This window comes from Monodon monoceros, unplaced genomic scaffold, assembly GCF_005190385.1.
Source record: "Monodon monoceros isolate NGI ecotype Baffin Bay Population unplaced genomic scaffold, NGI_Narwhal_1 Super_Scaffold_22, whole genome shotgun sequence".
NCBI classification, from domain to species: Eukaryota; Metazoa; Chordata; class Mammalia; order Artiodactyla; family Monodontidae; genus Monodon; species Monodon monoceros.
This window is the reverse complement of record NW_021703779.1, coordinates 91,153,969-91,168,570: the sequence shown is the minus strand read 5'-3', so window position 1 is coordinate 91,168,570 and position 14,602 is coordinate 91,153,969. Positions and strand designations below refer to the sequence as shown.

At 43.5% G+C, this 14,602-nt stretch overlaps 1 protein-coding gene across 2 annotated transcripts in view; it reads left to right on the top strand.

Annotated features, from left to right (window-relative positions):
* The window catches only part of COL4A6 (collagen type IV alpha 6 chain), a 283,132-nt gene that overhangs the window by 220,184 nt on the left and 48,346 nt on the right, over positions 1 to 14,602 (top strand). For both annotated transcript variants that reach the window (XM_029241453.1, XM_029241452.1), the window contains exons 6-13: positions 3,812 to 3,928; positions 6,254 to 6,322; positions 8,011 to 8,046; positions 10,508 to 10,570; positions 11,386 to 11,421; positions 11,605 to 11,646; positions 12,571 to 12,663; positions 13,904 to 13,957. In XM_029241453.1, coding sequence (XP_029097286.1) covers positions 3,812 to 3,928; positions 6,254 to 6,322; positions 8,011 to 8,046; positions 10,508 to 10,570; positions 11,386 to 11,421; positions 11,605 to 11,646; positions 12,571 to 12,663; positions 13,904 to 13,957 — 510 coding nt within the window. The remainder of the gene's footprint in view (positions 1 to 3,811; positions 3,929 to 6,253; positions 6,323 to 8,010; positions 8,047 to 10,507; positions 10,571 to 11,385; positions 11,422 to 11,604; positions 11,647 to 12,570; positions 12,664 to 13,903; positions 13,958 to 14,602) is intronic.

Genomic DNA, 14,602 nt, shown 5'->3' with positions numbered 1-14,602 from the left:
AGAATAGAAGGCTCACTTAGCTTGTATTTGTTATACGTATCAACAAATCGGCCATCATATTTCTGCCTGTTATTCAACTGCAGAGTCTGAAAAATGCCCAGGAAGGGGCCAGTGGGGAAATAAGTGGATGGGGTTGGCCACCCTTTTACGCCATCCCCTGGCGTTTTCTCATGTCTGTGTTCTATGACCGCGTCGTCCAGAGTCTCCACTCAGAATGTGTATCTTGTGGGAACCAATGGGTGAGGGAAACTAGCAAACTGGAGGCCACCTCTTCCATTCATCCTGCAGAGCTGGCTTCACCAGAGATGAGTGGAGGATTTGAAGCTCGCAACAGTACCTTACCCTTCCTCCTGTAGTCTCTTTTTAATGGGGGCTGGAAGGAAATCCTGCGAAGCAGAGGCTGATTCCAGTTCTGAGCTGGAACCCACCCCAGAGTCCAGCTGGACACTTCTGCCTCCAACTTGTGGCCAACAGAGCCAGAGGGCTTCTAGAAATTGACCACTTCTCTTTGAGGGCTTCGTTGCTTGGGAGAATGAGTCACAGCTGTCCAGATTACTCCAAATGAGTGCGCTGCTCCCAGTAGAAGTCCCCACTCCCTTGGCCCTTCCCTTGACCTAAGGTTGCACATTTTTTCTTTTGACTTTCAATCGCTTTAGCTTCAGGCTCCAAGCCTCACTTACTCTAAGAAATTATTATCCCCTGTTCCCTCCCTCTCTTCCAGCTATTCATGATGTATTAATGAGCACCTCCTGTTGACAGCTTACCTCTCCTTTCCATCTCTATTCTTCCAGGAGTCTTTGGTGTCTGTCCCACACACTCTAGCTCCTTATTACATATGGTGCATGGTATTTATTGACTGTCTTGTACGATAGCCTTATCTAGCTCCTTGAAAGCACAGAGTCTGTCTCCTGCTCCTCTCAGAGGCCTCAGAGACCCCAGGGCTAAATTCAGCATAGAGCGGGAACTCCAGAAGTATTGGGGGGACTGAGTCCAACCTCTAGTGCCTATAGAAGCAGCAGTTCTCAGACTGGCAAGACTCCCTCAGACAGAGGAAAACACAGATGCCCTCAGCCCAGTCTGACTAATGATTTTGCCCAACTCTCAGCAGCACTTTATTAAGCCATTTGGCTAAAACCAACAGCTTCCCCAAAACACATCTTACTAAACTGGATCACTGCACAAATCTGGTTTCCCCTCTTGATATTGGCGGACTGCTCACATCTGTGTCACTGGTTTTGGTCCCAGAACTCCATTTTTGCTGTCATGTAGACACTTTCCACATGAATGAGCAAGAGCATCCAAGTCTGTGCACTAAGGGGCACGGCCACCAGTTGAGAGTGAACAAACAAGCAGTCATCAAGATATTCAACATTAAAACAACGTGGACGAGGGACGGTAGGGCTGTGGCTTTTAACGATATCACAGCTGTGAGTTGGGCTGTTGGCACCCACAAGAAATGGAGGTTGAGCCAATGTTTTCAGTTCAAACAAGTTGGAAGCAGAAGTTGTCAAGTTGTCCTTTGCAATTTATGTTTAGCTTTTCCCATGGAGTCAATCTCAAACATTTCCCCGCCTAGAGACTCATAAATGAATACACGAGGTTTATATCTTCAAAGTGACCATGTACCACTCACCAAATGGAAACTTTTCCTTTGCATTCTGGGTTCTGAGGAACATTGCTTTTCTGGAATACAGCAGATCCACCTATTCTGTGTGTTCAATCCCCTGTGATTATATAGAACCGTGGTTTTCTCTCTCAAAGAGCTGCATTCCCTTGGAGAGCTGGCACACACATATGTAAAGTCATTATCTCTACCCAGAAAGGGCAAAACCAAGGTCCCAGGACTAAGGAAGATCCCTAGTACTGAGCCAGCCTGTTGTCTTGTCTTAACTCATCTCTGTTACCCAGTTGAGAGATAACCCCTAGCAAACTTGGCCGGGACATTTAAAAATGGTGATTAGGATCCCAGGAAGAAATAGACACTCCACCTGAAGGGGTCGACTAAATAGAGTTAAGTGAAGGGCTTATTTAAAGGATGCAAGCAGGGTTAAGGGAAACAACAGTGCAGGGTGAAGCAACCAGCACAAAGCTGTTACCACCCCTAGTCCCAAAGGGGAAAGGAGGAGTGGTAATACTGGAACCCTGTAAGACCTGGAGCCATGGAATAACAGTTGCCCAGTGGGAGCTAAGATTATAGAGAAATGTGGCCATTGTCAGAAATATAGCCAAGGAGGGAGGGCATGGGAGAAATAAACAATCTGTGCTCGTCCTTCTCGTGCTCTCCCATCTCCTGCTTGTGCCTCCCAGTGACCAAATATAATTGGAAGACAGAGGGAAAGGGAGCCTAGACAGTACCATCCATGAAGGTCAGCCTCCCAAGGCACAGATCTAGGGAAGGTAGAGTGTAGATCTTCAGGGCAAACAGGAATAGCCATCTCATTTGGTAATAAAATGTTGATGACTCTAGTAAGCTGTCTCAGTTTCCCCAGTGCAAATAAAACTCCTCACCTGAGTCTGGAGAGGCACAGCTTATAACAGGTTTATTGCAAAGATATGTTTATTGACCACTCCTCTGGACTCTGCATTCCGTAAGTCCAGCAGTCTAGACTCATACTCTTGCATTAACGTATCATCTATCTCCTACAACTATAACAGCAATGAAAATGAAACAGAATTCTGTGGAGCATTCTCACAATAAGCATTTGACAAAAGGTTGTTTCCTCTAATAATTTGAAAAGTTGATTTTTGAACACATGGCATGTTTCCCTCAAATCATTAAATATATACACATATATATTATACATATATGTATATATTTTTTAAAGCCAAATATATATTTTAAAGCCAAATAAAATATATGTATATACATGTATATATATGTGTATGTATGTGTGTGTGTGTCTATATATATATTACATATATATATATATATATGGCTTTTAAAAGTGTGTATGGAAGGGTGGGAGTCTACCTTTTATTGACCCATCTAGATTTTTGGTCTTTCAGGTCATCTCTTTGTTCCATGCCCAACACACAGCCTGCTTTTGATAGATTGAAAAAGATATATTTCCTAAAAAGAGGTAGATTCTATGCACCAAGGAAGCACAGAATTACTGAATTCAGACACCAACTGTATGTGAATGATTACTGATACCCCAGCAAAACAACTGCCTCAGTAATGAGTATGAAGAAGAGAAGATACAGTTCCTTGACTGAAGCAATAGCATGACGTGAGATAATGACAAAATAAGGTTCAAAGTGTGGTTCTTCCTTGACTTGTTTATTTTTGACCAAGCAGCATTCAGGAGAGGTGGTGCTATGGAAACTCCTTCTGCTCTTGACCAAAATCCAGCCTCATTTCCCATGCAGAGCTTCCAATACAGAAAGCCATGCCAGGCTGCCCAGGTTCCAGTCTGTTCTGAGGAATTCCCAAGGCCTGGCGTGATTCCCTGTTGGTAGCAGTCCAGCTGCCTGGCAGCTAAGCCCCATCTTAGTACATCTTAGTACATCTTTGTACTGAAGGAAGGTGAAGTTGCAGCACCCTGTGTAGCCCATCTCTTCACGTTTGATCCCTTTGGTTTCAGCTTGGACCCTATTAAAACATCGATCTTTTGGGGAGGGGTAACACTGAGCTGTCATCAGCCATCTACACCTGAGTACAATGAACAGCGATGGCAGCAGAGGCGATGGGGCAAAGGGAGTGGGCAAGGAGCCAGAGTTTGACAGCATCCTTGACTTCTCTCACTGTGGAGCTTGTCGGAGTAGCTGAGAGTCCTGTGGCTGACTTGATCCCTTCTTTCTCTTTGAACAGGGCCACCCTGGACAGCCAGGACCCAGAGGCCCACCTGGCCTGGATGGCTGTAATGGAACTCAAGGAGCTGTTGGATTTCCAGGCCCTGATGGCTATCCCGGGCTTCTCGGACCACCCGTATGCTGCCAGATCTTTGTACATTATTTCAAATGTCTTTGCTTGCCTCCAAGTGTGCCCTATTTTCTGCTTCTCTGGAGAGCTCGTTAAGTAGCTGAGGGGCAACCACTGCAGGGAAGTGTACACATGCTACACTACTTTTAGGTTTGGTTTTTTTTAATGATGCTTTTAGAGTTGGCAGGATTATGAAAAGACTGTAGTAAATTTTAGAGCAAAGTACACACTTGGGCTATTTGACGTTTTCCCACATTAGACGATATGGGGAGATGCAGTACTTGGAAGGCTTACATGGGATCATGGGAGCACTAACAGTGACCCAAAGGGCTTGGCAAGCTTGGTCTCTACCAGCGATTCTTAACCAGCGGTGATTTTGCCCTGGCCCCACCCCCGGGGACATTTGACAGTCATTATTGACACTTTTGGTCTTCATAACTGGGGGTGTGCTACTGGCACAGGATAGCCCCCCATCACAACATCAAGGAATCATCTGTCCCAAAGTATCAATAGTGAGAAATGGTTGAGAAATCCTGCTCTACAGTGACGTAGTTTTCCCTCTTCCCACCCGCTCCCCACATCACAACCCTCAGTTCTGGGATTGTTAAGACGTTTGTTGGATCTTGGTGTCATCACTTTTATTTCATTCCATTCATCCAGATAGAGCTCAAATATTGGGCTCTAAAAGATCTCTAAAAGATACCATGCCCTTGCAAGGCTACTTTTATGAGTGGCTGGAAAGAGAAAAATAACACATTTCAAGCCCATTCTCAACCTCATTTGAAATAATCTAAGAGAATAAGGGTGCTGATGTGATACATTTAGCTAGAAATTACACGATCTGTTAGACTCCATAGCTACGTGAATTAATTGGCGTTTTACTGGAAGAGAATTGCCTTCAGTGACCAAGTTGTGGGTGTGAGTGCATACGTGAGAAGGTGAGACGGACAAAGCACAAGCGCCAGATTGGCATAAGGACCTTCACAACTAAGGACCAAACCAATATACAGCAGGGAGCGGGGGAGAAAGATGTATTACCAACATAGTATGAGCTGGTTGAGTCACAGAGGCCTCCAAACACTGCCATGGCAACAGGGGAGGAAAACAAATCACATCTGTGTTAAGACAATGGAAATCCAGCAAAGTAAGGAATTACTGCCCCCAAGAGGGAGAAAAGAAATTTTGAGGTAATAAACAGCCCCTGACAGCCAAAGGACCAGGGTAACACCTAATCCTGTCCCTAAACCTCCCCTTAAGCCTAAATAGGAACTTGGGTGTGTATTTTACTAAGCTGAACCTTACTAACCCTGCTGAATACTGAATGGATATCCTTTGAATCTTCTTTGATGAAAGTAGTGGCCATGAGAATAAGGGGAAATTGGAAGTGTTAGGAAAGAAGCTGGTTTGCGCTTCTGGAACCACATTGTACTTTTATTATACCTATGGACCTTGAACTCAGGAATCCATCATTCAATCAACGCTTCAGTCCCCAAAGCTTAGCCCTACCCCCAACACTAATCCCAACTTCCCCTTAGGTATAGGGATATTGATTTTCCCCAGGAGGCCAACATCTAGCAGACATTAGGTGGCATCTGCCACTGAGACATTAAAAAGTCTGGCTGACTGGATGGGTTGGGCATACTTTGAACTGTTTTCCATGTTAACAGTGAGGCACACTAGCCTCTTAGGTGTAGAAACTGAAGTTATATGGTAGAAGCACAGGGTGGAGATGGTTTTGTAGCTATATCTTAGACCAGGCATCTGCAAACTGGCCCATGGGACCCTTGTCCCATGGCTTGTTTCTCCATTTTTAAAAGATTGTGAAGAAAAACAGAAGAATATGAAATGGAGCACAGATATGGCCCACACAGCCTATATTACTTACTATCTGGCTCTTTACAGAAAAAGTCCACTAACCTCTGTCCTAGACCTAGTCCCTGTCAGTGACTTGTACCTGTGAGATATGGAGCAGGTGAGCTATAGGCTTATAAACGGCATGTGTATTATATGTGGATGTTCAGATTGGTACTCTGAATGGATTCAAAGTCTACTTTCTAATCCCTTTACAGACTTCTGACTTGCTGGGGGAGCAGGCATGCAGCTCCGAGACACAGCACAGTTCAGGGGATGTACTTTGCCCCTTTAGCATGGCCAACTCTGCCATAGAATAAGCCACATGGTTTCAGGCTCTTGCTTTTCCATCCTCTGTCTGATCAGATCACACTATTAACAATACTGTGTGTGTGTGTGTGTGTGTGTGTGTGTGTGTGTGTGTGTGTGTGCGTGCGTGCGTGCGTGCATTTCTTCACAAAATTTTCTTATTTTGCTCAGGGGCTTCCTGGTCAGAAAGGCTCTAAAGGTGAACCTATCCTTGCCCAAGGTAGTTTCAAAGGAATGAAGGTAAGAGCCTCTAAGGCAGACAGCTGAGTAGGCTATAAGCGGAGTTCCCCGGAGTGGAGCCCCACATCCAATGAAAACATTTCCAGAACTAGCATCTGTGTCTCTATTTTAAGGAGCAGACCAAGCTGGATTTTAAAAGAATCCAGAGCTTTTTGTAGTGGAAACATTGACAGAAATGTTTGCAACCATACTGTCAAAAAGATTTGCTTTGTAAGATCTAGGCCAAAAATAGGGGACAGATCGGCAAACAAACTGTTTGCATGGGTGTCATTTTCCTTGACAAGCCGAGACATTTCCTGGAGGCAGATACCTTTTGTCTACTACAGAATCTTTGATGTCTGCATACCTTGGTTTGAAGCTATGTATGTCTCTGCCCATCTTAACATGGCCACCAGCCCAGGATCATGGCTCCGCCCTTTTCTGTACCTGCATACCAGCCATCACCCTCGCTGGGCCCCTGGCTATCTACAAAAGTTGCCCATCAACCCTGCAGCTGGCTGGAAACTTCCATCTCTTCCTGGAATTGACAAGAACCTTTTGTATTCTTGTGGCTGTATTCTTGATGTATGCTGCTTGGTATCCTGTGGGCCTTCAGTAAACTCTGGTGCCAAATGACTGACCCTAATCCCTTGCAGAGTGGGAAGGGAGCCCATCATTTCCCTGGGAGCAGACAGGAATCTATGTGTGCAACATCTGAGGGGAAGATGCACCCAAGCTCACTCAGCTGAAGATGGCACCTTTCTGTCTTCCACCCATGCACAGAGCCAGAAATATTGGAAATCACTTTGGAAGGCAGTGATGGGTGTGGGTAGCTGAGAACTGAAGAAGGTACAGGGTTTGGGTTCTTGGCTATAGAAGCCATAGCTGAAGATGGAATGCTAGACTTGGAAAGGACCTCATGATTGTCAGATTCATGTTGCTCATTTTACAGATAGAAAAACTGAGGTAGCCTGAGGCTATGTGACTCGCTCACAGGCACAAGCCAGCTTCCCCAAGAGCTAAAACCCAGGCAGTGCTCTTCCCAGGTTGCAGAGAGCTGATTTTTCACTGTAAGCCAAGCGGGGTAAGACTAGCAGGTGTCAGAATGTGACCATTGTTGTAGCAAACACTGATTAAATGGTTTTGCCAAAAACCAAAGAGACCCTGGACCCAGCGGAACACAGCAATTTCCACAAGATGGTTATATTACAGATTCATACGGTGACTTAAGGTGCTGCAAAGTAATTAAAACGTAATCAGAGACTACATGCTCTATTGATTCTCCCTTGAAATGTCTGATTTGCGTTGTATACATATGGGCACAGATTCTCTGGGGATGAAGGTACACTGGAAGGTAGCTTTGCTTTCCTCCAGAAAGAGCAGGAAAATCACCAGCCCGCAGAAGCAGTTTCTAATTGATAAGTTCCTAGCAAAGGTGAAAATTAATTAATCCAAGTAAAATATGAATTCCTGTTCAACCAAGGCTATAATATTTTTCTTCTAGAGTCTAGATTTTTCTTAGGGAAAAAAAAATAGATGGTTGAATCTCTCCAATTCATGCATTATTTAAAACACAAGACCTTGACAGAGGAGACCCAAGCTTCAGTGATGCGTTTTTATGCCTATTGCATCTTAGGTCAGTTATCTGTGAAATACCACAAGCTTAATGTATTCATCTCTTCAATGTCCTGCCTTTGTCTGTTTCTCAGGGGGAGCCTGGGCTGCCCGGACTGGATGGAATCACTGTAAGTTGTTACCTATGTGTTGAGCTCCCAATGTTTGTGTAGTCAACAGTACCAATGACCCCTTTTCATTCCTCTCTACGGTGTTCGAAGGTCTTTGTAGAGCTTCTCAAGGACAATCCAGAGAGGTAAAGTAGAATAGATCACTCTGTCGACATTTGCCAAATGAGAAAGTACTGAGAGGATGGACTGTCTACCTCCAGTGACATGGCAGGCTGGCTTTCAGACCTCTCGGCCAGGGACCTGCATCCTCCCTGGGATGTATTAGGAAAGAATTTTGCCTGTCATTTGGCAAGCATTTATTAAGTGTTTTCTGTGTGTTCAGAGTACTGTGGGTAAAATAAAAGAAGCAAAACACTCTTCTTTAAAAGGTATTCCACGTAGAAATTTTTTTTAGGGACTCAATAAGAGTGAGTCCATGAAAGGCCGTGAGTTGTATTAATAAGAGCTTTGTTTTTCCTTGACTTTCCACATTGTCGTCATTTTCCTTTGAAGTGGCTTCATAAAGACCCCTTCTCTCCTCCTCTTTTCCTGTATCACGGTTCCTTCCTTTCTTCTTCCATTCCAGAACAGATACTGAGCAGAACAGATACTGAGCAAAGGGCTAGGAATGATCCCTGAGACAATTCAGACACGGTCTCTGCACACACACACAGCCACCTCCCACCCCAGGATGTGAAAAACTAGTAGGAATGTGGCGTAAGGATTCCACTGACATCATCAAGAAAGAGATGCTGTCCACCTAAGGCTACATCATGAGAAACTTTATATCTAAGAGAAGGTAGCCTCTGAACAGTGTGGGTGACATTTAGGCTGGCTGGCAATGGGAGGAAGCTTTCTAAACAGAGAGAGTAGTGTGAGCAAGCACACGTGTAAACAGGGATGAGTGAGGACCAAGGGCATAGAGGTCTCCTAGAGTGAAACAGCATTGGCTTAGATGGTGTGTTAACTAAACCTGTAGAATAACATCCAGTGTGTTTGCTGCATAACTTCTCTTAGAGATGCCTTTCCCTGCCCCCAGAAGTACAGTGTTTGTATGCATATACAGACATGATAAATAAACCACTTAGATTTGGGGAGGGGGGAGGGTTCCTGGCTGGATAAGAGATTTGTGATCAGTAAGGAGACCACAGGTTATTAGTTATTGTCAGAGCAATGTTCTACTCTCATATATTCCTGGGGAACCTTTGAACCCCTACTTTCTCTCCCTCCTAAGTCTCAACTTCACTAAGCCTCTCCATCCCTTACCTAAGCACATATCACCTTATTCCTGCTCCCCAGCTTTAACAGGGCCATGCATTTTCCCATACCATCTTGCTCTTCAGATTTCGTTCTCTTGCTTTCAATATTGTCATCATTCATTTCAAAATATTTTCTAGTTTCCCTTCGGATTTTTTCTTTGACCCATGGAGACTTGTGGCGTTTAATTTCCCCAAATTTGTGACTTTCCAGATATCTTTATATTATTGATTTCTAGTTTGATTTTATTGCAGTTAGAGAGCATATTCTGGATGATTTCAATGCTTTTATATTTGTTCAGTTTTATTTTATGGCCCAACCTATGGAATTATCTTGGTGAATGTTCCATATGTACTTGAAGAGACTATGTATTCAGCTGGTTGGGGCGAGTATAGATGTTAAAATCTCCATCTAGAATCATGAATTTATCTATTTCATCCCTCCCTCAGTAATTAATAGAACAACTAAACAAAATATAAACAGACCTAATGGATCTTCTTTGTCCTCACTGATTTTTTTATCTATTTCTCCTTACAGTTCCATCAGTCTTTGCTTCATGTATTTTGAAGCTCTGCTAATAGGTGCATACACATCTAAGATAGATATAGATATATACATTTTCTATTTCTTCCTGATTCAGTCTTGGCAGGTTGTGCCTTTCTTCCAGGTTGTCCATTTTATTGGCGTATAGTTGCTTGTAGTAATCCCTCGTGATCCTTTGTATTTCTGCAGTGTCAGTTTTTACTTCTCCTTTTTCATTTCTAATTTGGTTGATTTGAGTCCTCTCCCTCTTTTTCTTGATGAGTCTGGCTAATGGTTTATCAACTTTGTTTATCTTCTCAAAGAACCAGCTTTTAGTTTTAATTGATCTTTGCTATTGTTTTCTTTGTTTCTATTTCATTTATCTCTGCTCTGATCTTTATGATTTCTTTCCTTCTGCTAACTTTGGGTTTTGTTTGTTCTTCTTTCTCTATTTCCTTTAGGTGTAAGGTTAGATTGTTTATTTGAGACTTTTCTTGTTTCTTGAGGTAGGATTGTATTGCTATAAACTTCCCTCTTAGACCTGCTTTTGCTGCATCCCATAGGTTTTGGGCCATCGTGTTTTCTCACTTTTTAACTATCATGAATAAAGTTGCTATGAACATTCTTGTGCAATTCTTGTGGATATATTTTTTTTGAGAAACTGCCATACTTTTTTGACCTTGATAAAAGCATGCCTCTCTAGGGCCCACAAGGAGCACCCGGATCTCCAGGAGCTGTGGGACCCATAGGACCACCAGGATTGCAAGTAAGAACCAGCTAAATCTACCACGTGTTCACAGCATTCACATGAATGCTTTCCCTACCAGGCCGTGAAGTAAATGTAAGCCCATGTAAATGTAGGCCCTCCTAGCAGAGAAAGGCAACTTCCATTCTAGGAGGTTAAAGTGAAGCATGCTCTTGTAAGGAGCTATTTGTTATCTTCTTTTATCAGAGTCTCTCTGACCATCCACTCTGTGCCTCCAAAGCCTCCTAGTCTAGCTCAACCTAAAGTATAGCCCAAGGATGGCTAATACCCGGCACATTTATTGTGACCTTCCACTCCCCTTACCCACGACAGACATTGCTAATTAATCACACCATTATCACCCACCCTGAGCACAGAGGCAGCTTCAAAATCTTTCTCAGTACTTCACCTTGGAGAGCTCTTCCCACCTACCTATTTCCCATCACTGGCTATAGGAAGAGCATAGCCAGTCATCTGTGTGGTTCTGGGAAATCCACATCCCCAGATTGTTCTCTCTCCAATGTGTGAAATCCCACCACCACTGATTACTTTGGTTTACTTTCACCAAAAGTCATCATTTAAAAAGTGCTGGCCTAATGGGGAGAATGACACATGAAGTCTTCACTACCTTAGCATGAATGTGGTTATCAGGTCAACTGGGGAAATTTCAAAGGAGATTTTAAAAAAAGGAACCCAGGGAGAAGGAGCTAGAATCTGCTACACCAAAGCCAGACCACACCAAGGGGGTGGGGGACTTATCTTCAGTGACTCTCAACGTGCCTAGATTCTTCGGGGCTGAAACTAAAAAGCGCTCTTTCCTTTCATTTTAAATCTAGGGTCCTCCAGGCCCCCCTGGTTTCCCTGGTCCTGATGTAAGTATACTTTGTCTTGGGGCATTTGACCTCCTACCGCTAAGTACTCTAGTTTGTTTCCCCAGAGATATTCTGGTCTGGTTAAACATACTTTCTGGTAAAAAAGACTGCATTCCAATTTAAGTTCCTGGAGGTTGTTTAGTAATTGATTTTGTTTTTCCTCCCTACACCCCTGTGCCTCAGGGGAATATGGGGTTAGGTTTCCAAGGAGAGAAAGGAGTCAAGGTAAATAAATTTTGGAACATACGCTCTGCAGTCCATATGCTCCTAGAAATGTGTCTAGCTGCACACATATGCCTGCTTGTGATAGGGCTGCATGTGCACGCATAGGCTACTGTAGTCTTTTTCCTTCAAAATATTGTAGTCTTCCTGCTTCCTACCTGTGAAATGTACATGTCTTACAAACATACGCTCTTGAGATATATTTTCTCTTCCTTCCACCTGGGTATTTCCCTGCTGATTTGTATTATATTGTATCGCCTTCTCTTTCCTTTTCTCTGCTTCTCTTCTCTCCATCCTTCCTCCTCCTCCTCCTCCTCCTCTATCTCCTCTATCTCTCCTTCTTAACCCTCTCTCATCATTCCCTTTTATTTCCCTTCCCTCATTCTCCTATTTCCCTCTATACAAACTGTATAGTGATTTAGGAGCCTCAAGGGAGACTGGGAGCTTGCCCTCCCCATCCTTGGCGGCTGCCTCTTGTAGATTGCACTGTCTTCAAGGAGCAAATCCAGTCTTCAGTGTTCCAACACGGACTTCACTGCCTCTTCTTGTGCTCTTGGCAATGATTGGACCAATTAGAGTCTGATCACTATTGCCAAGAGGTAGCCATTTACCTTGCTCAAATCCTTTTTTGCTTTCTTCTAAACACCCTTTCAGGCATGACCATGGCAACCGTGAACCTGCCATTTACTTTCATCCATCTTGTTTCCTCCCTCTGCAGTGCTGGTACAAAATGCATCTGGTCAGGCTTATAATTCTTTTCACCCCTTGAGACTGGTAGCTTTGTTTCCTCATTGATGCAAGGGTGAGGGTGAAGAGGCTAAAGTCATGGACAGTTGATTTGTGAATTACATCCTGAGGACAAACCTACCCTCCGGAGAAATATCTGTGTGGTGTCTGCTTTGCTTAATGTTTCCTTTGATCTTACAGGGGGATGTTGGCCTGCCTGGCCCTGCAGGACCCCCACCATCTACTGGGGAACTGGAATTCATGGGATTTCCCAAAGGGAAGAAAGGATCCAAGGTAGTGAGCATTTGAGAACAAGAAGTTAATAAGCCTTTTCCTGTTAATACCAGAGTTCAACTCTAATAACCAGAGTATACTGGAAGGATAGAGGGTTCTGGGTAATATGGATATGAGCTTAAATGGGTTTCTGAATATTCGTTCAAGTGCTATTTTCTGTGTTTGTTTTGCAGATTCAGTTATCAAAATGCTGAATAACTTAAAACAAACATTGAATAGTTGGGTTTTTTTCCTCCTAACTACCAACCCTGTCAATACTTATGTTGTCCCCAAAGCACTGTGACAGAGCAATAGGGTATAATGGTTGCTTTCAAGTTATCTGTTTAAAGAAACTATTTGCCCTCAGAAGATGACCCTGCAAATAGTGTATACTGTCACCAAGTGGCAGTAGATGCCCTAATTTGCCTGATCTGAACTACCAAGGCTGAAGCTGTAGACCTGTTTAACCGAGATATTTTATAATCTGTATTTTGATATGAGTGTACACATGGTTGTGTTTGAATGACTGTTTGCTGTTAAGGTGTGCAGATATCTTTCAATAACCTGACTTCCCTTCCTTCCTGGGGATTCCTTAAGTTTTGTGATCCTGCACCTGTGGTCAAGGGACCCAGGCAGGGGAAGGTGTTTAGTCCCATTTCTTTAATTCTGTCTTTGTGGAAGCAACAGCTCCAGGCCTTCTCCAGGTTTACAGGAAGTAATTATTGAGTTGGGAACAGTTTGGGAGCATATGAAAAATTGCCTGCCTCCCTAATCATTCCCAAACCTTAGGGAGCCCTTTCATGGCACTTATAGATAAATTAGCATATCAAGGAAAGAGATTAGAGTATTATGTTTCCCTCTGCAAACTGTAATTGTTACTCTTTTCCCAAAACCATTGGTGTCTTTGCAGCCAGTAATTTGATGGAGGAAATCGCACTGAACAGCTTCTTCCACTAGAGAGAAAGCAGATGGTCATCTTTTCTATCTCCCAATTAGCCTGAGCATTTGAGACTCTGTTTTGGATAGTTTTCTTTGCCTGTCATGGACTTTGGTCCTTTCCACACTACTAAGGGCTCCGTAAACTAAGACATCCTGGTGTAGTTACTAGTTGTGGAGACTAGGCAATCTGCACCAGCCTCTGGTGTCCCAACTGGGATACCCTATGGTTTCCCACTGCCCAGCCCAAGTAACTCAAGGGGACTATCTCCTTTATGTTCACTGCTTCCTGCTGCTACTCACTAAGCTTTGGTTGATTTTCCAGGGTGAACCAGGGCTTCAGGGCTTCCCAGGAATAAGTGGTCCTCCAGGTCTCCCGGTAAGTCTCCCTATTTGGTCAACATGTATTCAAGGATCTGATTGGACAAAAGCTATACCAATAGAAAGCTAACAGGAGGACCTCCTTCCTATGGTTATTGTAGAGAATTTCACCATCTTCATTGTTAGAAGGCATTTAAGGAAATGTCTTGTTTCTCAAACCCATGGGGACGTTAGGTTCTTTATGAGACTATATAGCTTAGAGGTTATAATCTCAAGCTCTAGAGTTAAAACAGACCTAGGCTTGACTTCTGATTTCAGCAGTTTCTAGCTATGTAACCTTGGACAGGTTTCTTAACTTTTCTGGGCCTCAGTTTCCTAACCTACCAAAAAAGGGATAATAATGGGGTGCTTATGAGAATTAAATGAGATAATATGCATGAAAAGGGCTTAATAAATGCCTGGCACGTATCAATTGTTGAGTAGATGGTAGTTAGTGTTAGTGATCCTATTTTCACTTTCCTATGTGCCCTTGTATCTTAGATTCTTTCACCCAACAAATGCTTTTTGAGGGCCCCTATTTGCCAGGCCTTCTGCTGGACTCTAAGGCTGCAACAGCAACTAACAGTCAGATAAGTAAAAGTCCCTGTCCTTGAGGAAAGTACATTCCAATTGGGGGGGATGAGGGAGGGGAGAGAATCAACAA